Source organism: Gopherus flavomarginatus, chromosome 5, assembly GCF_025201925.1.
Source record: "Gopherus flavomarginatus isolate rGopFla2 chromosome 5, rGopFla2.mat.asm, whole genome shotgun sequence".
NCBI lineage: Eukaryota > Metazoa > Chordata > Testudines > Testudinidae > Gopherus > Gopherus flavomarginatus.
The window spans coordinates 13,914,000-13,940,170 of NC_066621.1; the positions used below are offsets into that span (position 1 = coordinate 13,914,000).

At 43.3% G+C, this 26,171-nt stretch overlaps 1 protein-coding gene across 4 annotated transcripts in view; it reads right to left on the reverse strand.

Moving 5' to 3' along the window:
• Nucleotides 1-26,171, reverse strand: part of IKBKE (inhibitor of nuclear factor kappa B kinase subunit epsilon) — a 158,721-nt gene that overhangs the window by 85,470 nt on the left and 47,080 nt on the right. Inside the window, exons 22-23 of one of the 4 annotated variants that reach the window (XM_050954025.1) lie at nt 22,015-22,194; nt 21,842-21,858 (exon numbers count right to left, since the gene is read on the reverse strand). The exons of the other annotated variants lie outside the window; for them this stretch is intronic. Coding sequence (XP_050809982.1) covers nt 22,191-22,194 — 4 coding nt within the window. The 3' untranslated portion in view covers nt 21,842-21,858; nt 22,015-22,190. Of the gene's footprint in view, nt 1-21,841; nt 21,859-22,014; nt 22,195-26,171 lie in introns of those variants that run through there. 4 annotated transcript variants of the gene reach the window in all.

Genomic DNA, 26,171 nt, shown 5'->3' on the forward strand with positions numbered 1-26,171 from the left:
AGTTTTACAACAGGCTACAATAAAAGCACTAGTGAAGTCAGCACAAATTAAAATTTCACAGACAAGGATTTGTTTATACTGCTCTCTATACTACACAGTGAAATATAAGTACAATAGTTAGTTATATTCCAATTGGTTTATTTTATAATTATATGGTAAAAGTGAGAAAGTCAGCAATTTCTCAGTACTAGTGTGCTGTGACACTTTTGTATTTCTAGGTCTGATTTTGTAAGATTTTAAGTGAGGTGAAACTTGAGGCACACAAGACAGACTCTTGAAAGGGGTCCAGTAGCCTGGAAAGGTTGAGCACCACCATTATAGAGTAATAACACTAATTCTGCCTTGCATTCCTGCCAATTGTAGTGCGTGCAACACATTTCTAGAAAACTTACTTACTTATTTCTCCATAAGGGAAGAGCAAGAAATTCTAGGATGAAATGACCCAGGTTGTTCTCATTGCTTTTCAGCCCAAAACGGGAAGTAAAAGGGCTGGAGAGCACTGGTAAAAAAAGCCTCTTCTTGGGAAATCCCCAGCCCAAGTTTGCAGAAACAGCAGGCAAACTTTTGGGTGTTTACCAACAAAACCCAAACTCTTTGAAGCTGGCCCCTTCCCTGCATCATTATCCCATCTCTCTCAGTACTTATATGGCCAGCCTCACCACTATAATATCCTGGGGCTTGTAGCCAGCTCTGGATAGGGCTGCAGCGATAGCACGACAGAGAAGATCCCACTGTAATTGTAATGGATTGGTCTGTTCATCTTCCTTGGACCACAGCAATCGCTTAAAAACACACTGATATTGGCTCTGATCCTGGAAGCAGGTAGGCACCCATAATGCCACCCCTGCCCCCCCAACCCCCCGCACACTGAGGTCAACAGGAGTCCTGGCCACTCAGCAACTCTCAGGATCAGGCCCACAATTATTAGACATTTCTTTATGGGATTTAGTATGACACACTCTAGTCACCATCACCTATTAACAGATATAATCACTTCAGTAACTTGCAGGGAAAGCTAATTTTAGAAACTTAACCCAGCTCTAGGATATAGCCACGTGACAGGGTTTGCCAAGAGCCTCTGAAGCAGGATGCCTCCACTCAATGGAGTAAGATATTTTACATTTAAATTAAGAGACACTTAATTGGACAGAAACTGAATTTCTATCAAACATGTAAATAAATTCCCACAAAGATATCGGGTTTAGTGATTGATCAGAATCTCTGCCGTCCTCCATTAAAAACAGAGATTAATTATTTTTTGTCCAGTTAAAATCAGAGACTCTTTGAGCCCCCAGAGGAAGCTATTTCCTTCCATCTCCTCCCCAAATGCACAAACCAAATGGCACCTCTTGCAGTTTTAAGCACAAATACTTTTGCCAACCCAGTTTCCAAGAGACAATTGTGTATCTCTAAGCTCTTCCATTCAACAGATTACTCCATTGTATTGTGTAGTTGGGACCAGATTCTGCTCTCAGTTACACCAGTTTAGGTTGGGGTCAATTTTATGTGTTTCAACTGAGTCATGTCAGAGCAACATTGGTATAGCTGAACGCCACGTTTGGCCCACAGGAATCACAGCCTTTTTGCAGTTAAAACTAGTCCGAGCTTGCTAGGAGAGGAACTGTTAAGCTGCCAAATATCCTCTCCTGCTTTTCCAATCAAAGCAATTTTGAAGTTGCACAGAACAAAGCAAGCATGTCCAATCAACAGAAGCTAGGATTTAAAATAGCAACAACTTTAAACTGGCTTCCTTGTCTCCCACAGGAGGTGCTAGGGTTTCAACACGGCTGCTGTTCACTCTCTTGGTCTTCACTTTTACCACTGTTTCTAAATCTCAGGGTATTACAACATTTTATTCTTACCTATTTTCTTGATATATTTCTTTTGAATGTTACCCTGCCATTCTAGTGCTCGACTATGCTTATACTTTGTGATCATGCACCTGCATAGCACATAGCCACATTATCTCAAAGCACTTTGCAAACATTTAATTAAACCTCACAGCAGACCTAGGGGATGGGTATTTATGAGCTGCAAATTCCTAAAAACATCAAGGCACTTCATACAGAACTGACGTATAATCCTTGACTATCCCACTGTATAGAAGAGAAAAATGAAACACCGAGAGAAGCAGCAGTGACTTGCTCAAGGTAATGTAGTGAGTCTACGGAAGAGGCAGGAAGAGAATGAAGGAGTCCTGAAAACAAGCTGTCATGGTATAATCCCCCACTCTGAACCTTAGCGTCCAAAAAAATGGGGTACCAGCATGAATTCCTCTAAGCTAAATTACCAGCTTAGTACTTGTAGCGCTGCCACCAACCAGGAATTCCAGTGCCTGGTACACTCTGGTCCCCCCAAAACATTGCCCGGGGACCCCCAAGATCCAGTCCCTCTGGATCTTAACACAAGGAAAGTAAACCCTTTCCCTCACCGTTGCCTCTCCCAGGCTTCCCCTCCCTGGGTTAACCTGGAAGATCATTGTGTGATTCAAACTCCTTGAATCTTGAAACAGAGAGGAAAATCCACCTTCCCCCGTCCTTCTCTCTCCCCGTCCCAGACTCTCCCTGAGAGAGAAAGTAATCCTAACACAGAGAGAAAATTAACCTCTCTCCCCCCTTCCCTCCTTTCTCCCCACCAATTCCCTGGTGGATCCAGACCCAGTCCCCTGGGGTCTCACCAGAATAAAAAAACAATCAGGTTCTTAAACAAGAAAAGCTTTTAATTAAAGAAAGAAAAAACAGTAACAATTATCTTTGTAAATTTAAGATGGAATATGTTACAGGGTTTTTCAGCTATAGACACTGGGAATACCCTCCCAGCCTAAGTACAAAGTAAAATCCTTTCAGCAAAATACAAATTTGAACTCCTTCCAGCCAAATACACATTTGCAAATAAAGAAAACAAACATAAGCCTAACTCGCCTTATCTACCTAGTACTTACTATTCTGAGCACATAAGAGCCTGTATCAGAGAGATTGGAGAGAAACCTGGTTGCATGTCTGGTTACTCTCAGAACCCAGAGAGAACAACCACCAAACACTAAACAGCACACACAAAAACTTCCCTCCCTCAAGATTTGAAAGTATCCTGTCCCCTGACTGGTCCTCTGGTCAGGTGACAGTCAGGCTTACTGAACTTGTTAACCCTTTACAGGCAAAAGAGACATGAAGTACTCCTGTTCTATTAACCTTTAACTATCTGTTTATGACACAAGCCTTCTGCTCCAATTACCAGCCACACTTACTCTTAGTAGCAAGAAAAGAACCCAGGTGGCCTAAGGAGCGGTTTTAACCTGAAGACCAAACTACCTGGGGGATGCAATAAAGATTACCCACAAATTTTAAATAAAAAAAAAAAGATTTAAAATATTTAGTAGGTTTTAGACACAAGAACTTTCTGAAACTTGGTTCCCGAGATGAGACCTGTGGGTGGCGAAGATGGTTTGGAGCAATTTCTCCACCCCCTCTCTCTGGTTTCTGCTAAACCAACAGTTCTCACACTGTGATCTGAAAAGCAGGCTGGCCAAATGTTTCCAGCTGCTAAGACAGATGGAAGAGGCCATCCATTCAATTACGAATGGAAGGGGACTTGTCCAGGTAACTATCTATTAAAAAGCAATGATGCCATCTCTCACAATTTTATAATGAGTCTTGCAATATTTGAGGTTTTCTGTCATATGACAACAGAAATTCACTGCTTTCATAAAAAAAAGCTAGCCCTCATACCATGGAGAAAAGCTTGGAAGAGACCCATGGGTGCATCCTCAGAGACCAGGCAATAAATAAAAAGAGCACAACATTTGTTATTTTAAATTGCATGATTTTTAAGCTAATCGTGATTTTTTTGAGGCCTGACAAGTTTTTGAATGCTTGGGCTTGACAATGCTGGAGATGCATCCCACGCTATGAAAAAGTTTGAGGTCCCCTGGGCTAAGAAATCCTTTCCCAGATCACTTTATTCCCAGTTCAAAAAAAGAGAGCTGAGAAGAGAAATTATTGGCCTCTAAAATATACCAGATTGTAACAAACAGCGTTCCTGGGGAGAGCATAAGGGCTTTATCCTCCCACCTGCACCAGTGCAAACACAGCTGGAGACCCAATATGCTAAAATTTCAGCCTGAGGTTTACAAACAAAAAACCCCCAACACTCGACAACCAGCTAGTAAAATCCTCTGAAAACGACAGTTTCTAATGGAAATGCTGACTATTTAACTAGAACACAGCAGCTGGGTGTAGCAGCAATCCCACAGCCCCACTGACCATCGGTCTGCAATTCCATACTTGACCAATATTAAATCTATAGCCCCATCTCAAATTCAGAAGCAAAAAACAGAGAAATGACTGCTGAACAATTCTTGGTCTGCTGTTCAAGAGAATCAGTCCGTTCCCATTTCATGCACTCCGCAGCCTAACACGCTCTCTGTGAAGGTCATGGGATAGTCACTAAGATAAATGTATGTACCAGATAGTGATAGTTCAGCAGGAGACGCATGGCAGCGAATACAGCAGTTCCACAAAGTGCTTAAAATGATCTTAGCAATGGTGAAAGGTGAACCCTCAACACAAATCTACATCCCTTAAAATTACATAGTCATTTTCACTCACTTTCAAAGTCTGCCTTTCCCGCAATTTCCATATTAACTCCACAACCACCACACACTTTATAGATTTGATTTTGAAGGCTTTGTCACTTATCTTTCAAACACAAGTAGATTGAAGGTTCAGTCCTTCAGCCTGAACTCAAATAAAACACCTTGACATCAATGAGCATTTTACCTGAGTAAAGACTGCAGCATCTGGCCCTTTAAACAAGATAAAAGCAAACCTCTCGTCACATACATTTCAAGGGAGGGGGTAATCCAAAAAGTTGCTACCAATGTCAGTGATGACAGAGCATAAAACTTAAACCTGTTCTGTTTTCCAACAGATATTAATTTGAACTGCTCATATTCAAGATAGTCATCCTTAAAAGCGGCCTTTTTTGACTTCCTGGTTAACACACAGTATAACAACTGCACATACTACTTTGTCCAAAGATTAGTCTCCAACTACAGTCCTAAGATTTCACAGTAACACATTTTCACCTGAGACAACAACCTCAATTTTTGAAGTGAATAAAATAAATCTTGCCTTATTGTTTCAGAACAAGCACATCCCAACTATAACTGTTATGAAAACACTCTTGAAAAACGTACAATTACTTCATCTTGGTAATATTTGAAACCAGCTTCTTAGCAAATGCAATAGGGTCACCTTTAGTTAGAAAGTCGTGCTTTCCTGGGGAAAGAAGAAATTTAACATCCCAATACAACAGCCCACAACAGCCATATTTCAGCATTTGGGGCCACACTTGTAGAAAAACATAATATAAATCTTGAGCACCTGAGACGAAACAGAAAGTTTTTAAATGGCTTAATATCTTCAATAGCAACATATGTAAGAACACAAAGCCAAAAGGGAAGTTTATCATCTGGCCTGTTACAAAGCAGAACTATTACAGTTTGTTACCTCTTTATGATGTGTTGCATTTCTAATACATGCAACAATCCAGTACTGCACAAATCCCATAATGTTTAACTAGTAGCTGCAACCTGATATATCTTGGTAATTAATTAGTATGCCTAGTATACAAACTTGCAAGAGTACCTACCTTTAATCAGTAAGATCTCCCTGCTGGGCCTCCTGAGTAGGTGGAGACCCTCGGACCAAGATTTCGACTTTGGAAAATGCCTGAATATCTTGCGTATTCTCTTTGTTACAACCCCAAAGCAAGTGGCTGCCTCTGCTTTCCCTTGTGTCATCCTTGTAACAGAAGATCAATAGCTTCTTCGGGCTCAAGCAACTGAGGCAGACTAGAGAAGCAAGCAGACAGCACTCAGATGCGGAATGTCATTGGAAGAAGCAGTGTGCACCATTGCAAGTTCTGTACATTTCCAACTCAAGCCCTTCTCTCTTCCCCATGCAGACAGATCATCAATATTGTTCACTTATAATCTACTGCCCCTTTGGGCTCCTGTTTTTTTAAGGAGAATGCACACAGCCTAATGCTGTGTATCCCAGGGCTGGTTCTCTTACCCATGGAAAACTTTCTATTTCTGGGACTTTTTGTTTGATAAGATAAAACAAGCTAAAGGAAGAGATTACAGCAGAGAGAGAGGGAGCGCGCGCGAGCGCAGGACCCATCCTTTCATTGGGAAGTCTTTTTCCAATATCTTTTTTTTTTCATGCAAGTGATATCTCTCTGCTGTTCTCAGAGTTTAAAGTCAAAGCCTCACAAGTTTAATTGCAGCCTAAAATAAAGGAAGAACAACTGGTAAAAATCAGGTTAAATTTAAACACTAGATTATGGATTTAAACTCCACAGATAAGTACTAATCCAAAGGAGGAAGAGAATTTGCTTATTTTATAGTTGCAGTTACAACTAGAAACGCATGCCTCAGGCACCACGTGCCAGGAAAAGAAATCAGTTTAACATCACACTTTAAATCTAGCCCTTCGCAACCTCTAAATGACTGCAATCCATAACCCAGTGCATGGCTACTATCCCACATTTATACAATCATCCAAGGTTGGAACTTGACAAATATGAATTAAATTCTGCAATACTCCTGTGAGATATTCTTGCCATTTTACAAGTGGGTAAGTAGAGGCAGAGATGGAGTGACTTGCCTTACGTCACACAGCGAGTTAGAGGCAGTCCACTAGGAAATACTCCCCTTAATGCACAAACCCCTCTCCCCCCCAAACTAGGAATCCTGCCTCCTAATCCTGTACCGTAGCCACGCAACACTGAGTCAATGTCTACAAAAGTTAAGGGAACACTTTCAAGGCTAACAGACCAAATTTAATCTACTGGGACAGAAAAACACACTACCCTACAAAATAAGAGCTACAATCCGTGCTGGTTACCTAACCACATTTCTTCTTCCACACCCCCAGGCACTAAAGTGGTTTGTAATGATAGTCGCAGCAAGGGAACAATGGACCCGGAGACAGGAGACCACGATTCTATACCCAACTCTGCCACTGATCTGCTGTGTAACCTCGGGCTAGTCACCTCCCTTCCGCTCCCTGTATCTCAGCTTCTCACTTGCAAAACACACTGCCCACCGCTGGAAAGAGTGCTTATGTTTATGTATTTAAAGCATCTATAACAGCTTCGCATTAGCAGCAGCACCATTCCCCCGCCTGACCTATGTTTGTAATCTTGTGAACATGTGTCCATTAAAGCGACACCTCCATAGCTGCCCAGATGGCTGGCTTCAGACAAAGCCTCACTGCTCTGCTTAGACTAGCCAGAGAGAACAGCAGGATGTTGCTCCAAAAATTATCTGGGTGAGTTATTAGTGACTTTTACTTCAAGTGCCCAAATTGAAAAGAATTTAAAGGCGGGGGGAAAAGAGTAGTGCAGAAAAAGACAGTGACTTATTTTAATCTGCAAGGGGTCTCCTGAAGAGAGAAACATTAAATAATGTGAACAATTGAAATTCTATTGCCCAGGTTTACTGGAATCAGTATTAAACGGATGCTTTCACCCCATAAAGGAATGCACTGCCTGAAACAAATGAGTGCTGTTAGAAACATGCAGCATTCCATGTAGCATGGGGAGAGATTAGGGAAGTGGCGGTGGTGTTATTCCTTGCTAGGAAAATGGGCCCTGATTCAGCACAGCACTTAAGCATGCACTTAATAGCTTTGATGAACATGGATGGATTCAAGCAAGTGCCTAAAGCAAGGTACATGCTTAGCTTAAGTGTTTTGTTTAATCAGGGCCGCAACGCAGAAGTTAAAAGCCAAATCCTGTCCACAGATGCACATGTGCAATTACTCCGAGCTCAGTGAGCAATGCATATACGATAGGGTGACCAGACAACAAGTGTGAAAAATCGGGACAGGGGGTGGGAGGTAATAGGATTCTATATAACAAAAACACCCAAAAATGAGGACATCTGGTCACCCTAATATGTGAACCTAAGGGAAGAGCCTGATTCCGTGTACATTTCAAGGGCTTTCTCTACAGTGTCACATGACTAGGCTCCCCTGCAGCACACACACAGAATGATTTGAAAGATTTCCTTATAGAGAAGGATTAGTCCAAAAGGTTTCCTGTCTTTGTAAAGTTACGGCTGTCGCAGCTGAATGCACACAAGCTGAAGACTGAAGGCATCAGATTCCAACCCCAGAGCAGGCTGCCCTTTGCAGAGAGATGGTATCGACATGCCACAAACACTCAAATGAAATGATCGCTGTTTTATGGTCACTCAAAATGCAATGGCTGCACATTCGCCTGGATTCACTGGGGATGAAAGCAAGCCACGAGACTTCACAACAGATGCAAGCGGGGGAAACATGAAAGGGCTCAGAGAAGGGGAAACAGATTTGACTGCTGAGAAACAACAAGGCTAATCAAGTAATAAAGTTCTAATGGTGAGGACAGGTAACATGAATCTTCTCAGGTTGTAATGCAAACGTATATTATCGTGGTGGCAGGGAGGGGTGTGTATTTACACACTTCCCAAAAATAGAAACCTATGGTTCAGGTGGAAGTAGCTATCAAAATAAGTGCCAACAATAAACTCTCCTCTGAAATCTTCCTTGGCTAAAATCCACTGTATATAATGAGTAAGAACAGCAAAGAATCCTGTGGCACCTTATAGACTAACAGACGTTTTGGAGCATGATATGACCGTCGTCTCTCCAGGTAGGAGGTAGCGTGAGTGACCGTCATCTCTCCAGGTAGCAGGCTTCACAATCAGAGCCAACTCCTAGATTAAATTTATCTAGATTTTGTAAGTGGTCAGATTGATGATCTTTCAGCGACCCACAATACATGTACAAATCTCAAATCTGAGACTTCCCCTTCACCTCCATAATTCGTGGTCCTTAAGCAGTGACTGCACCAAACTTCAACTTTCTAGCTTCAATGGAGCTGCACTCCTACAACAGAAGACAGGAGACCTCTGATAGAAAGGTCCAAGCTGATGTATGGATTTCCCAATGCACATTCAGTGATATAATAAAAGAGAACCAAATATCAAGATTCTTGCTCAACAGAGCTTGAAAATTAATTGTTCCACTCACTCCTTTACAAAAATGGGTATCACACTAGATATATACACGCACTTATATCATAGCACTCCAATAACTCAGAACAAAAGCAGGGTCTGAAGGTCTTTAAATTGTTAATGACAGTAGCTGTGCCATTCTTTACAGGTCTTGGACTACAAACAAAGTCATTTCAGACCATCGTCATTGCATGGTGATATACTTGGTCGGTTTTCCACAACTCTATTTGCTGTTCTATATACCCTGCTGTCCTAGCTCTGTCTGAGACCTGTGTCCGATCTACCAATAACCACTCCTATTTTCTCCTCTCTGCCCCCCCCGAGATTTATCATCAACAGCGTAGATGACATCAGCCTGGTTCTCTGAAATCCTTGATGAAAACCTGATGGGTTCGGAACTGAATGTGTCAGCATTTCCTTTAAATAACTGCCCTCTGCTCCACTACAGCAGCCACATCACAAACCTAACCACACTCTTAGAAAGCAGTGCAAGAAGCATCTCTTTTACGAGCTCCCTCCACCCCAAAAAATTCCCAGTTTCCTGGCTACCATGCAAAGCTTCCTGATAAAGCTGTAGGCAGCAGGAGAGCCTGGTATTTGGTCTCTCCCACTGAGATCTTGAATGTCTCAGGTCAAACCTTGTAAGATGCCATATCACAGGATGCTGGTTACCAAACAAATGCTTAAAACTACAGACTAGGTTTCACACTTTACCAGCACAGCATACAATAGCCTAGTCTAGTCCTGTATGCCTGATTCCATTTGCTGCAATAATACAGATTAAAGATTGAAGCCCAAATGTTCCTTAATTAACTAACAGTATGACAAATAAGGGCCATATGCTGCCCTGAATCCACACTCAGAACTACCATCCATTCATCTGTTGACAGATGAATGGGCTGCATGTGAAGACCTAGTAGTCCACCCTACGGAACAGATGGAAAAGACCAATGAGGCAGCCCAAGTTACTCTCTCCAGGCCTCTGCTCAAGTTGAGTCACATCCTAGGACAAGCTAGGAATGAGACTCTGGGACACTGCACCCTGAACAGCCCACTTCCCTGCTGCCTATCCAAAATTTCCAAAAGCCACCGCATATTAAGTGATCATGAAAGTTCTCAGCCAACTGCTGCTGGAAAGACTCACTTTGACTAGAATGTCAATCACGGATGCTGTTAAGACTGGATTCAAACCTACTGAAGTCAATAAGATTCTATTAACTGTAATGGCCTTTGGATCCGATCTTGAGAGAGAGACAGTCTGAACCTACCAGCTGCCATAAGGAAGGCAGTGTCCAGGAAATGAAAGGTTTTTCCTCTGACATAAGCATGGCATACACTCTGCTATCACCACACCCCTAGCTTCCCCATCGGAGAAGGAAACAAAAAGAATCCACCCGAACTAGTTCTTGCAAAGGGTTTATTTATAGCCACCAGTTTAGAAAGGGGAAATCAAAAATAGGGGATTTCAACATGTTTTTGGTTCACACAAAAAGAAAAAATTCCAGCCAAAACCCCAGGCTTTGTTCAGCAACATGCTGCTGTCACCTGCTACCCCTTTTTCTAATAGCAGAACCATTCACACGATCTCTAAAAACAAGTTAGGGAAGTTCTGAACTCAGCATCTTCCTCTCCCTTCAGTCCTGACTCTCCCACTGCCCACTCAGCATGTGCAGCTTTGCGTTGTACGTAAACTTCTGCACTGGAATGAGAAGTTGGCTATTAACGTAGGCAGAAACCTGAACCGGGAAACACACAGCCCAGTATTCCACGTAAAGCCCTCTGTCTTGTAAAGAACAGGTCAAATTAAATTTCAATAAATATAAAAGATGGGCCAGAACGAGAATGGTAGAACTGTACTAATGAAACCATGAATAGCCTCCAACTTTGGATCTGGATCCAAGACATGGCTCAGACCCACCTCTTACATGCAATCAGGAGTTGCGCAAGAGTGAAATTTGCAACTTTCTGTGCTCCAAGAGATGCACAACCGGGACTCACCAAGGAAAGGCAATGCACTGACAGAGACACTGCTGCTCTGGCGAACATAACTTTTAAAGGGGCCCTGGTTAAGAAGATACTTAAGACCTCTTTTCCTGCGTAACAAACACTGCTTTAGAATCTTACCACTGAATGATAACCTACATTTACTCCACCCCTGCCCCCATATGCAGTGTGTTTAGTTTTGGAATTTTGATACTAAAACTACTCAGTCTGTTTGTGTATTTTTGTTTCTCTTTTTGGTTCTCCTAACTAAACGCATTCAGATTTTTTTTTTTAAATCTTCTTCCAGTGTCTTTAAACATTCCTAAGCAATATGAGCTACCCATCCTAAAACCTATTCACAGGGTGTTTGTAACACCGTGACTGTTTCACACACAAACATTAAGCCAAAATTTTCAAAGGGACTTAAGTGAATTAGATGCCCATATCCTGGACCTAAGTGAGTTAGATTCCCCTAGGTTCTCTCAAAAATTTCCCTCTTTGGAAGTGGCGGGTTGGTTTTTTTTTTTTTTTTTAAATAAACCATTTGTAAATATTTGGTCCTAAATTAAAGCACCATATCCCTTTAAATGCTTGACAGACAATCATGCCTCACCTTTCGCATAAGGCGGAAAATTTTAACAGCAGAACTTTCGACACTGGTGAACACCCACCGTGTGCACCATTTATTACTAGTACTTTAATAAGAAGCAAGCAGGGCAGGTGGGAAGGAAGTGCATGTAGGGTGCACACTCTATTCTGCAGGGATTTAAACAACATATCATGTGACAAATTGACCAGCACTGACATATTATTGTACCATACCGTGCTACCATGTGATATGTTGATAGGGTTACACTTAATGAATATCAGATCATGTTAAAACCTTAATGTGATACAACAGAACCATATGCTGCTACTGTCTCTCCCACTTGCCCTTCATTAACAAATGGCACCAGGAGGTATATGTATGATCCCTGCTTACACCATAGTATGTAAATCACAGCCAGAAACATTTGGTTCAGAATCCAGAGCATTGGCCTGCTAAACCCAGGGTTGTGAGTTCAGTCCTTGAGGGGGCCATTATAGGGATATGGGGCAAAAATCTGTCTGGGTATTGGTCCTGCTTTGAGCAGGGGGTTGGACTAGATGACTTCCTGAGGTCCCTTCCAATCCTGATATTCTATGAAGTGCCAAAAGCATAAAAACCAGAAAGTGCTGAACAGGGGAATAATTGCTCCAAAAAGGTCAGTGTTAGAACATGTCTGCCAAAAAAAAAAAAAAAAAAAAAAAAAAAAAAACAAACACGACCCCCCCACCCACACCTTCCAATGGACCAGGAGCAAACTGTGATACTGCCTGCCTGCCAGAGAAACTGAGTCTGTCAAACTGATGCAAACTACATCCACTGCTAGAAATGCGGAAGGACCAGCCCATTACAAGGCATTATCCAATGCTGCAGTCTTTATCATTGGCAGCTACATAAACTACCTTTATTTATCAAATCAAAAGTGAGGATATTTCATGGATATTACTCATCTGTCTCCCTCTTTACAAGGAAATAAATGAAATGACAGTGAAAAGCTCAGGAGATTTCATGACATTATAAATAACACATTCACACAGTTTCTACCACCCACTCAATTTAAGTTTACATTTGCATGAGAGTGGGAGGACAACTGTTTTATGAAAGGGAAATTTAACATCTCAAATGAGAGCTGGAGACAGACTTGCGCCATCTAGCCACAGAATACGAACATGAGAAGCAGCAAAGTAATCTTCCTGTTAAAGTGCCTGAACGCTAAGGGAAAAGCATGCTGATGAGTGACAGGCATTTCATCTTCCAGGGGCTTAGTCAAACTCCTGGCCTCACGGCTGATCTTGCCAACAACAGGTCCCAGCTCGGATGTTGGCAGGCAGCTATCACAAGGAACCAGACCGTCAAACTCATTCACAGGGGCTGCTGAACCGCCTCCAGATTTTCACAGCTTTGAGTTGCGACTGACCTAGGGTACATGTCTACCAGATGACCCAGAGCCCAATGGCTCCACAGACCACTAAAAAAAACCACCAACCAACCAACCAACAAAAAAACCCCACACACCACAGTTTGGATGAAAGCAAACTAGGATGTTAACTCTCCCTGTGATGCTAAGTTGTACACAAAAGGCCGGGTCTCATGAGGCACTGAACACCCACGTCAGCAGAAGTCAATGGGCTTGGTTCTCCACTGACCAGCATTTGGGAAGTATTTTACACCAGAGCCAAGTGAGAGCAGAACACTCCCTGGTAAGAATCCTCCACTTACACCAATGGCTGTGACTCTACACAGAGCCAGGCAGCAGAGAATGAGGTCCCACGGATGTGCAGCAGCTCCAAGGATCAAAAGGACTCAGTCTCTACAATCAGGGCCAGACTTTCAGAAGAGCTCAGCACACTGGGTACATGTTTTACACTGAGCTCTCGTGAAAACCTGGCCCCAATTAAGCTTAGTATTGTGGCAGCACCTAGGAGCCCTAGACATAACCAAGAGGCCGCGAGGCTTTGCACAGACACAGAAAAAGACGACATCTAAAGAAGCTGGGGGTGCTGAGCACATACCAACCCAGCTCTGCACTCTTGAAAATCTGGACCTAAATGTCAAATCACATCAAGCTGGGGACAACCAGTCAGTAAGGAAGCACTGCAACAGAAACATGTGTCAGTAACAGACGGCGTGTTCAGCAATCAATCTCCAAGAACGCTTTGCACTCTTAGATCACTTCTCTTGAGGTGACTGAAAAACTGATTTATTAATGTCAAGGTAGGTCCTGCGACAAGAAAAAGGAACAAATACATTCATTAGCAAGACTAACTACTAATAGATTTTCAGTGTATTCATCATTTCCCCCCCTGCTGTATTCAGGATTCATGTTACAGCTATAATCAGCAAATGTTATGCTCTAGTGAATGACAATCAAACCAAAAAGGGTGAACTTCTCTGCTAAGTGAAAATACTACCCTGCCATCTATTAGACAACTGCTGTTTCAGGTACTTTCTTGCCCTTTCACTGTTATAATGTGGAATGTCTTCTCCAGCGATGAGGCATTTTCTCAAGATAACAAAGGTAATTAAAACATGACAATGGTCGCCTGAAAAAAAACAGAAAAATAAAATATTTTACTGTATATAAATCTAAGAAGCTACATTGATATGCCTACTCTTGTGAAAAGTGCCAGTAAGATCTCGGGCTTCAATCCTGCAGACACTTAAGTCCATGTCTAACTTTACTATTACGAGTAGGGTCATAGTAGCCAAGTTCAAATGTGCAAAAGCGTTTGCAAGGTCAGGGCCTTAATAACCATAAGTGGACCTCAGTTTTAGGTCTCCTTTGAATGATGGCACCTCCAACACCACAGACAGAGCCAGCTCCAGGCACCAGCCGAGCAAGCTCATGCTTGGGGCGGCAGATTCTATGGGGCGGCAGATTCTACGGGGCGGCATTCTGACCAAACCTAAGGCGGCAGGGCTGCCTTTTTTTTTTTGCGCTTGGCCCTGACCACAGGAGACTAATGCCTTCAGTAGAGGAAGGGAAAGTAATTTCACCACAAAGTTGACTTCTATTACCAAACTCCATGTTTTGCCAATGGAATCAAAATTAAACAGGTTTGCTTTTTTGTTTACTTCCATGTTTGGGCACTGCCGTCATTGCAATGTCAAAACAGCCCTGGGGACAGAGTATTTTAACTGCTGCAGAAGGTTTGCTTGTTGGGAGGGATTTTTGTGCAGTACTGGAAATAAAAATGGTGCTGATGGCCTGTGCACAATCACATGTGCTGGACTGTTTTTGCAGCCTGCCTCAAATTTCTCAGTTATTGGAGTAGAAAAAAAAATTAAGAAATCAAGAGATTTAGACTCCTGACATGCTTCCTTTTCCAGAACACAGCACTTTCAAGATGGTCACTGATACTGACCTACTTTTAAATAAAAGGAGAATTTTTAAAATTTCACGTATAGTTATCTTGTCTCCATTTCTTTAGTTAATAACTAAATATTTCTCCATAAACTATTGAACAAACCACCACGCAGAGTGAATTTAAGGAAGAGAACTCTTCTCCCACTCCATCAATATCTAGTATACATGTAATTCAGATCTGAATATGGTACACTAGCACACACATTGCAATGCCAGTATAACCTCTGAAGCATGCATCCCCTGCCAGACACACAGTTTAATATACCAACGCACATCAGTATTAGATACACTTTACAGGATTCTATGTGCTGCACAAGGCAGGGTTAGAAAAACAAACAGTACAACACAAGAGAAAATCACCGTAGAAATATTTAGCTGCTTAAAAAAAAATATAGCTCCAGTACTTCACAGGTTATCCGTGCCCTCGCTTGGAAAGAGGAATTTAATTACTGTCCCCTTTACCTCTAACTATATTAGCAGTTATAAGGACTTGGTAATAGGAAAATGTAATTTTCAGTGACTTAAACAAGTAGATGTTATTGCCCAGACACAGGGCAAACGTCCATTCAGCACTGAACATGGAAGCATATTTATCAGCTACAAAAAGGGAGTGAGAGAGAGAGAGAGAGAGAGAGAGAGAATGTGCTGGGTACAAGAAAATGTACATTTACCTAACCCAAATCACCCCATCAAATACAAGAGTCAATTAAAAATATCAATAATCCAAGTTCCTCTGACACTATCAGAAGTTCCACACTGATAACTAAGTTCAATCAACCCTCTCCCCCAGTGTGTTATTTAGTTTACTGAGAAAAGCCCTTACATTGCCAAATGGCATCTTGGCAGAAAAATATACATCGTGCAATGATTCAGGAGCATCCTGCATTCTAGGGGCTAAAATCCCATGAGCAGGTGCGTCAGAGGAGTCAGAATGTCACGATCGTAGATCATTAAACCATGGAAATTCTATAATGAAGGTAGGAGCATCTTCCAATACCAACATCATCATCATCACTCTATGAATTTGTGACTTTCTGGAAAGTTTTTGAAAGGGATGGGAAAAAAGACTTATTAAATGTCACCAGCCCTCATGGAACAGCTGTTCTAAATCTTAAAGTCAAAATGACAGGCATTGTGCTAGTGAAAAAATGAATTCTCGAGCCAGCAGTTGACTACCACACATTAACACACAACAAGCTCTTTGCTACCAGAATCAAAAACTCATCTGTCTCATCTATTTGAGCACCATCGCACTATGCAAGTCCACAGTGTTGTATAGACAATATTACATTAGATCCCAATGAATGGATACTTTTTAAAGCAACACAGCCCCTGTGCATCAATTATCTGTCATCATCAATACAGCTATGTACTTAGCATGCCTTTACAGCTACTGAAGAAGGTAAAACAGGTAACCTACTCAAGAATAAATCTGCAAATACACTGTCAGAGTACCAGGTGATTTACCAATGGGGCAAAGGAGAAGGCAAACAATGATCTCAAAACTGCAAACTAAGGTAAATACCTTCGGACATAATAGGTTTAATAAACGATAATGCAAACCACACAGAAAATTGAGAGAGAAAGAGGGAAAAATATATTCCCCACCTAGGAGGTTACTAAAGGTTCAGAAGCAGGGAAAGAAATAGCTCTCCTCTAATAAATACATCAGTGTAGGCACTACTGAAATAGCCTTCTGCATAAAGCAGTGGAGCTCTCCTAGAGGAATCATAAGTGCTTTACAAGAATACAAATCAAACGCAACAAGGTTACACCATGTATTAGTTCTCTGAAACAATATACTAATTATATTAAATTAATATATTAGATTCCCTCCAGCTCATTTTTCTTGATACAATCAGTGGGGCACGGGGTAGGAAATGTGGAGGTCACCAGCCATTCTCAATCAACTGCCATGGGGTGGGGGTATCCCAGAGGGGGGTGGCTGAACTGGAGGAAGGAGGTATCTGAATTCTGTTATGGGGGCTGAAGGGTTGGCTGATGAGGGGGTTATTAAATATCGAATCGAGAAGGGCTACAAGTCCTTTGCAATTGGGGGGAGGGGGAGGGAGAGGGAGAGAGCAGACATCTGCAAAGGGAGGGAGCGGTGGAGAAGGCGATCAGTCCCCAGCAAGGAGGGAGGGGGAGAGAGACTTACTGGTGCAGCGCAGGGCCCGTTGCTGCACCGCCTCCCCGCACAGGTCGCACCAGCCCCTGGCGAGCGCGAAGGCTTCGAAGCGGTGCCCTTCCCCCTTCTCCTCCCGCACGCGGGGGTCCCGGGGCTGCTCGAAGATGGTCCGCACGTCGGGCAGCTGGCGCGGCGCCCCCGGGCGCAGCCGCAGGCGCAGGTGGAGCAGCCCGGAGCGGGGCGGCTTGCCCAAGCCGGGGGAGACGGGCGGGTCCTGGGGGCTGCAGCCGGCCAGCTCCACCTCTTCCCCGGGTGGGCTCTGGGCCCCGGCTCCGCTGCTGCCTGCGAACGGCTCCCGGGACTGCGGCACGGCCGAGGGAGCCGCGTCCCGCTGGGCGGGCGCCGTGCGCCCGGGGTCCTCCGCGGTGCCAAGGAGCCTCCTGCACCCAACTTCGCCCCGCGGGCGCTCCCCTTCCTCGGGCCCCCAGCCACCTCCAGCCTTCCCCAGCGGGGCTGCCAGCCCGCTGCCCCGCTCCGTGCCCCGCTGCTGGGGCATCGCTCCGGCTGCAGCCCCCGCGGCGGGCTGCTGCTGCGCCGGCGTGTGGCGCCTCCACTGCTTCATGTCACCGGACGCCGAGCGCTTGAGGATCTTCTTCCTCTCGTTGGCGCTGAGGCTCTGCAGGAAAAGCTGCTGCTCTGTGTCCAGGAGCAGCGGGTAGGGGCATTGCCCGATGGCAGGGGAGGCCATGGCCATTGCGAGCCGCCAGCCAGCAGCTCCGAGCAGCCGGAGGGTGGCCGAGGAGCGCAGGCGCTTTTAAAAGGGACCGGTGGCCCAGCCTCAGCCCTGCTGATTAAGGGGATGGAGAAAGGAGGAGACGGGGCGGGAAGCAGCTACAGCAGCAGCGCTCTCAGGTTTGCAAACGCAGCTGCAGTGAGAGGCAACCTGATTAAAAAAACCCACCCACCAAGGGCAAGTTAAACCAGAATCGTTCCTTAGCGGGGGTAACACCTGAGCGAGCCAATCAACGACCCCCGCCCCGCTGCGCTAAACTCAAAACACTTTTCCAAGAACCATTCCCTGCCCCACTGCGCTGACCGTCCAGGGCCCGGCTCCTACAAACACTGGTGCACCTATGGAACAAGGCAATCAGTGTAACTCTACCCAGGTGCATGCACGCCCAACTCGGTCACGTGTTTAGAGGAGGGAGGCACGGAGTTTTAAACCCGAGCTATCAGCCCTTCCACCAAATGCCACAGGGGGCCGGCGCTAGAAGGCAAATGCACCATAAGTGAGATTTTCAGAAGTGTCTCCCTGATCCACCTGCTCACGTCATTTTCAAAAGTGACGTAGGCACTTAGGAAAATAAAAGTCTACAATAGTTTTAGGCTTTTAAGTGCCCAAGTCACTTCTGAAAACACGACTTATGGTCAGATTTTTAAAAGGTAGTCAAGCACTTAGTGGGATTTTCAAAAGTACTACCAGAATTCTGTTAACAAGCTGGACCTGTGGCACGTCGAAGAATTCTGCCCCAGCATGTATCGGGGTTAAAACAATATTCACAATTTGGAGTTCAGTCAAGTGGTTTTTGATACACCATGATAAATAAATCAAAATGTTAAAGGGTAGAGAGAGTTTACACCAAGTTACAACACCTCCTCCTTCCCTCCAGTTATTTGTTGAACTCCTACCTGCAAAACACTTTGGTCCACTAATTTCACACTTTCCCCAAACACATTAACAGGAAGCTGTGCATGAAGATACAACAAGGGAGTTTTTGGAGGGGAAGTTTTGAATCATTAAATCCTAGTGATAAATAGGATATATACATATAAATATATACATACATATAAATATAGGATTTTTAATATAAATGAAGTAAATTACAGCCTTTGCAAAACAGTAAACTACCACAGATCTATATTGTTATACACACAGATACACATTACAGCTGGTGAGCAGATACTATTGCCAATTAAGCTCACCAGTATTTTCTCATTGTTTCCTTGTACGTCACTGTCTGTCTGTATTCACTTATTTTATAGGTAGACTAAGCTCCTTAGGGCATAGTCTGTCTCCTTGTTCTGTCTATACAGCACCCAGCACCTGCAGTCCAGATCTAGGACTAGGGCTTCTAGGAACTATATTAATAATGATGTCATTTTCCTACCTTTGTCACTATCACTTGTTTATTAAGATGTTAAGATTTTTTCATTGTGCACCAAAATATTCAAACTTGAGTGCTTGCTGGTAGGTGCCTAAATCCATATGTAACACACTTTCAGAGGTGACAGGCATTCACAGCTTCCACTGAACTTAATGGGAACTGCAGCTGCTCTAGGTTTTCTGGAAGAAACATAGGGACCGAGGGGGGAGAGAGAGAAATCAAGCCACTTAGGTGCCTAACTTTGAGCTCCTAAGTTGAAAAGTTTTTACTGCTCCTTTTTGGTATGTTTTATTCCCTGGAAGCCAAGTGAAAACGAACTCATCCACTTCCCATTGCAGGCAGCTTCTGGCACTAGCATGACCTAGGTGCAAGAGTTAGATAATGTCTGGCTGTTTGGAGGGGCTTTTTTTTTTTTTTTTAAGTTTCAGTTTGAATTTTTAATACCCTGAAACTTTTTTTTCCTTTTAGACTCTCCCCTCGCCCCCAATAACCTAGCTTATGGGCCAAATTTGACCTGATTGTCCATTTAAAACAACAAGGGATTTTTGAGGTAGATAGAGGGAGGTGAGCAAGAATACCAGTGAGTGGTGGGAGGACTGTCTGCACAATCTGCCCTGCTCAGCCTTTCCACAAGGTGGACCTTTCACTTTTCTTCTGTCTTTCACATTGGAGTAAGCCAAATTGGAAGACCCATGCTTTACACAGATGGAAGTGACAATGCTAGGTGCAAGGAGACAATGATCTTAGGTGCCTCCTTTTCCATGTCCGCAGTATTGTCAATCCTTGCAATTTTATAGTCTCACAATAGTTGGTGTTTTTTCTTAAAGCCCCAGCTCCTGGAGTCAAGTGATTAAATGAGAAGCTCCCTATCTCCTAGGGTGTCAGGTGGATTTGTCAGGCAAAGTACAGGAGGATGAGATCTTGACATGGAAGGTGCCACAGAAGTGCTCAATATGAAAGGGGAGAGCTCCTGCAGTGCTTTGCCTGGGATGGGATGAATGAGTGATGTGGCTGAGCAAGATCTATCCAGAGGAAATTCCAGTAGACCCCTCCAGTTTGTCTCTTGATTTTAAAACCAGAAGATTAGTAGTCACAGTAATCAGCACCTTTAAGAAAGCAGCAGACCAATTCGTGGACAACTGGAACTAATGGAAATTTTCCCACTGCAATTACAGAGGCTTATGTGCATTTAGAAAGTTGAAACTTCTCTATAGATGCCACAGGCAAAATTAAGGGGGAAAATATTATAGACCAACTTTAAAATGGCTTCAGCCTGGGGCTCAAGGCAGCTGTACACCCCAAGTGGGTATACATCTAGTTACCTGCTTTGCATTCACCACTGCCAAGCAAACAAGCGGTTTTCAGGGAGCACAAAAATAGGGGTGGCAAAACAAGCTGCTGCTTTGGAAGATTTTTGCCGCCTCCTCCTCAGAGCTTCCTGCAATCTCTGCTTTGCAAACTCATTACTTTCTATGCTTTTTCAATCGAGAGAAAAAGAACAAAAAGCCAATCATACTATTAAATGTAATATTGTACCTTCTGCAGTGCTTCTCGACCAGGGAACAACAAGCACTCCCTAAACATCAGTGAGGGTTCAGTAAGTGCTCATGAGCCAGCTATTGTCCCCATTTTACGGATAGGAATACGGAGGTACAGAGAGAATAATTAGGTCAAGGTTTTAAAAAATGACTAATTATTTTGGGTGCTTCAGTTTTTGGGTGTCCAGCAAGAGAGGCTAAAGAGGTCTGATTTTCAGAAGGTGAATGGCTCCACAATTTCTGAAATTCAGGACCTTTTAAGGCATCTAAAGTTGGATGTTTAAATGAGATATTCAAAATTGCTAGACACTTCTGAAAATTTTGGCCAAGGTCACATGCCAAGTGAACAGTAGAGCCGGGAACTGAATTGGGTCTTCCAGGTCCCAGGCCATTGCCCTATCCCAGCATCACCCTTTCCTTCTGGCACAAGGGCTCTCATACAGGTATGAAACTGGTGCAACTTCAATGGTGTTACTTCTAAATAATTTTCAGTGAGTTACATGGGTTCCAATGTGAGAAAAATCAAGTCAATAATGTAAAGAGATAATAGCTTTTCATTTACTGTACTGGAGGAAAATTTGAGTTCTTAAGTGTGTCTGTTTCACAAGGGAGTGAGGGATGAACCAGAGATACCCAAAAATACTGGATCTGGTTTACAAGCTTATAGTGCCACAATAGCATAGAGATTGCATGAGGTTAACACTCAAGACAGTTATCAAACAGCAGTCCAGCTTGCAAAATTCTAGTTTCATTCCTCATTTCAGCACAAAGTTGTTTTTTGTTTTGTTTTTGCCTTTTAAGGTCTCTTCTTCACAATGTTCAGGATCCTGGGTTGTTTTAATATAATCGCAGCTGCTCTTTTCTATGAAATTGAGGGCTGTGTTTTACTGAAGTGACAGAGTTACAATGCAGGTGCATCCCACACACACCAGTAAGAGGAGAGAATGGAAGAATATTTGAGACAGGCAAACGCATATTATGTCAAAGCTTCTTCCTCAGAGATTTTTACTTCAAGGTTAGGTGGGATCTGAAAAAACAAACAAACAAAAAAAACAGAACTTCAAATAAAAATACATGGGCCCCAGGAAGAGTCAATCCAAAAGTTTTGCTTCATATACAATTATGTGACAATTCCCTATTGGATTCTGGGTCTGTTCCAATCACATGCATCCTTTATACTTACAGGGCTGCTGGACTGGAAGAATTCACTCTCTCATGCATTTCTTGTTCTGTCAACATCTAGTCTCATGATCTGCACACAGGACCAAGACTCAGGAATTCTTGAGTTCCAATCTTGTTCTGATACTGACTTCGTCTGTGACCTTGCACAGATCACATAACCTCTCTGCCTTAGTTTCCTTATCTGTAAAATGGGAATATTTACTTACCTTGAAAATGGAGGAGGACTGAGTGTGTCAATATTTGTGAACTGCTATATATTCTTCTGCATATTTAAACAGATCTACCCTTATACACACACGAATTGATTCCCCTCACTAAAATGCAGCAACCTCTGAGGAGAGACTTTGCAACTATTTAACAGCACAGAGCCACACTACACAATTGTTTAGGGCAGAACATCACTAACTAGGTGGAACTGCAGGTGGAATTTAGACAGGCCCAAAGCTCTTACCTCTGCACAGCTCTAAAACCAACAGCAGAATTTACTCCTGGGAAAACTGTTTGAACACAACACAGTGTTTCCCTGTTTGCTTTTCAGTACAGGGAGCAAATACTGGATGTTGTTGCTAACATTTCTAACATTTTATGTATGAAGCACTCTCCTGCCCCTCCACCAAAGGAAGTTCTCTACAGCAGAGCTGGATGAAATTTTCTGGACAAATAGTTTATTTGCCAAGAAATAGAGTTTCAGGTTCACCCAAACTATTTGCAAATTAGGTCAAATTAGGTGAATAGTTTTGGCCACACAATAATTAAAAAAAAAAATGTTTTTTTTTTAGGGTAAGTCAAAAACTTTTCATTTTGATTTTTCATTTGAAAATGCCATCTGGTTAAAAAAAGTAGCCGGAAAGAATAAGACACCCCAAAACAAAACAAAAAAAATAAAAATACACGTCGGGTCAAACATGATGTTTTGTTGGAACCAAATTTAAGTTAATTTAATTTTGAACACTGAACAAAAATAATCAGGTGTTGTTTGCTCATCTCTGATCCGTGAATGTTTCCTATCATGTCACAACCCTCCAAATGCTGATCTAAATGTTTGCTTGGCAGGTATTAATCCATAGCCAATATACCTGTAAAGAGCGGTATTTTTTTTTGTTTCCACTACCAAAAAATGCGTACTCAGCTACTGGACAACAAAATGCTTCTGCTCACTATGGACCAATACAGTTTGTTAAAGGACTATTTACCACAAAAGGAGATTAGTAAATGAACCTTCACTTGAGAGCAAGCTGTAGACATGCTTAAGACATTGACTATCTATCCTGAACATTAAATACAACCATCATCTTACTTACTCCTCTACCTTACAGACCAAGCAGAACATCAGGGCCTGTCCCGCAATCCACCATTACTGTATTGTGGTGTCTTGACATATTATGGTCACTGAATCAACATGTTAATAATGTGAACTTTCAAGGGGCTGAAATACATGCTCAGAGTAAAAGTCACTGCCCACCAGGAGCCCACACTTCGTTATATGCATCAGAAGGTGACAATTCAGGCAGCTTCTCACCTTCCACCCACCTCTATCCTGGGTTTTTTTACACTCTAGTTTGGGTGCCTCTTGAGCTGGTGTGTGTGTCTGTCTGTCTCAGACCCATTCTAGCTGACACAGGGTGTGCATGGCTGCGTGCGTGTTCTGAGCACAGATAGTTGCAGGACAAAGCCCAAGTCCATTTGAGAGGATTAAAGTTGTTTTGGTCAATTGCTCCTCTGCCACAAATCCAGGGGGACTGTGGGTATGGCTACACTTACAGTTGTACAGCGCTGGGAATTACAGCTGTCTTCGTACAGCTGTGTAGGGAAAGCGCTGCAGTGTGGCCACATTGACAGCTACCAGCGCTGCAGTGTGGCCACATTTGCAGCATTTGCAGCGCTGTTGGGAGTGGTGCATTGTGGGCAACTATCCCAGCGTTCAAGTGGCTGCAACGTGCTTTTCAAAAGAGGGGGCTGAGGGGGAACGTGAGGGAGAGAGTGTGGATTTTTGGATCTGTCAGCTCCCTGCCTTGCAAGTTCTAAGGACTGGAACATACACATCACCAACCTGCAATCAGTTTAAAAGTTTCACTAAATGCAAATTATGCACTCCTAAATAGCCTTCAGACCACATAAGCAGCTGCTCAACACAGACTCCCCGCTCCCCCTCTGCCGTGTGACTTCTCTCTTCAAGCAAACAGCTGTGAACCTTCCAAAGCAATTGCCCTGCCTTCCTCCACTTGCTCGAGCAAACAGGAGCTGTGTTTGTTTTTTAGATAAGCAGCTCTGGGGGAGCTCAGGAGTTCAGCCATTCTTCCAGTTTGTTGTGAGCAGGCATTCTGGGATACCTCCTAATACCCTGGAAGCCAACAACAGTGCTTTTGGTGGCCACAGCTGATGAGCTGTGCTGCATCACCAGCCCTGCAATCATTACACCCCAAGCAAACCAGGTGTACAGCCAGCGCTGCAGCCAGGGAGTTACAGCACTGGATGTGCCTTGTAGGTGGGGCCAGTTACTAAGTAGCAGCGCTCTAAACCCACCACCAGCCCTGCAACTCTGCAGTGTAGCCAAGCCCTGTGTCACTTTCAACTGGTTTCACAGTCTGAGACAAAATAAGAACTTGGGGGATTCCCCAGTTGCTTTTGGATTCAGTCTGTTAGTGGTTCTTGCCAGAGGAAATTCCCTGTGCATACCGGAAGGGGACACCCTTATTGCCTCCTTATACCATTTAATAGCACATGCCTAGACACAGGCTGGAGGAGGCAGGCTACAGGAAATTTTGCAGAGGCGGGGTTCCACCAGAGAAGCAGATCCTCCCTTTGGAGGAAAGTCCCCTTACATCACAACAGAAAACCTTCTACCTACAGGTCATGTGTGTGAGTGTATTGCGTGTGTCTGATTCCACCGTGTCAGCTCTTGTGGCCAGGGAGTGGGAAAGTTTTCACACTCTAATAATGGTGCACAAAGGGGTGAAGACAACAAATCTGTATTTGTGGCAGGAACACAAAGTACAGAAGTCCGTGATTTCCAAGGAGAAATGACAGAGTGTGATCATTTGGATGGGCTTCTCAAAAGCGCTCAACACTGGCCTCACTTTGTTCCTTTATAAAATCAACACCCGATTTCATATATATATGAAATCCCATCTTGTGCATTCAAACTTTGAGGAGCAGAAAGGACTTCTTACTCTTGGGAAGAAGGATGTTTTTGAGAGCAAAGCATGAGACTAAGCGTCAGGACACCCGGGCTCTACCCCCAGCTGTGCCATGGAATCCATGTGACACCTCAGGCAAGTCATCTAACACTCTATGCCTCTGCTTCCCCATCAGTAAAATGGGGATTCAGAGCAGATCAGTGTGGCTACATTAATGAATGTTTTTATGCATTTCCAGGCCCTGGGCTGCAAGGTGCTACAGAAATGCAAAATAGTATTGTATGGGACTGAGCGGGAAAACATCCTTTTCTTTCCACTTAGACATTAAAATGCAGCATTAAAAAAAGCAGGGTTTTGGATAGTGTCTTTAAATTGCTAGGTTAAGCTTGCACAGGGATACAGCCTAGAGCTTGCAAGAGGACATCATTAGCTATGCTAGAGTACTAAGGAAAAAGCAACCTCACTGCTCTTTTCCCAACCTCCTGAACTGGACAGCTACAGTCTATTAAGCACTATTTTGCAGAAAAGATGATACAGTTTCTTCCCTAGAAAAATGTTTCTATTTTCATTTGTCAGCAGTTTGTACGGGCCAGGAAAAGGCTGGTTAGAAACAGTGGTTAACCTAGTCCAAATAACCTTTAGGAACCAGTGCATCTCATCTTCTGACACTGAAAATCATGAGGTGACTATTAAAAGATATAAATGAGACAGATACACTCGCATCCTCTCCCATCCCCCAGCTCATTTGTTCTTTTTTTTTTTAAAAAAAAAAAAGCTCTATGGGGTCAGTTCATTTTTGTTTGAGCAATTCCAAACACAAGGGGTGAAATTCTTGCCCTACAGAAAGCAATGGGAGTTTTACCAGCACCTTCAGTGAGGCCAGGGTTCACCCCAGCTGCTTGAGATGGTGGGGGACGGGTGCAGGAGGGAGTGAAAGAAGCCTTCTATATCAAGGGTTAACATTAGAAAATTACAAGCCAAATAATTTTGGCAGGAGGATTTCTGTTTCATGTTGATTCAG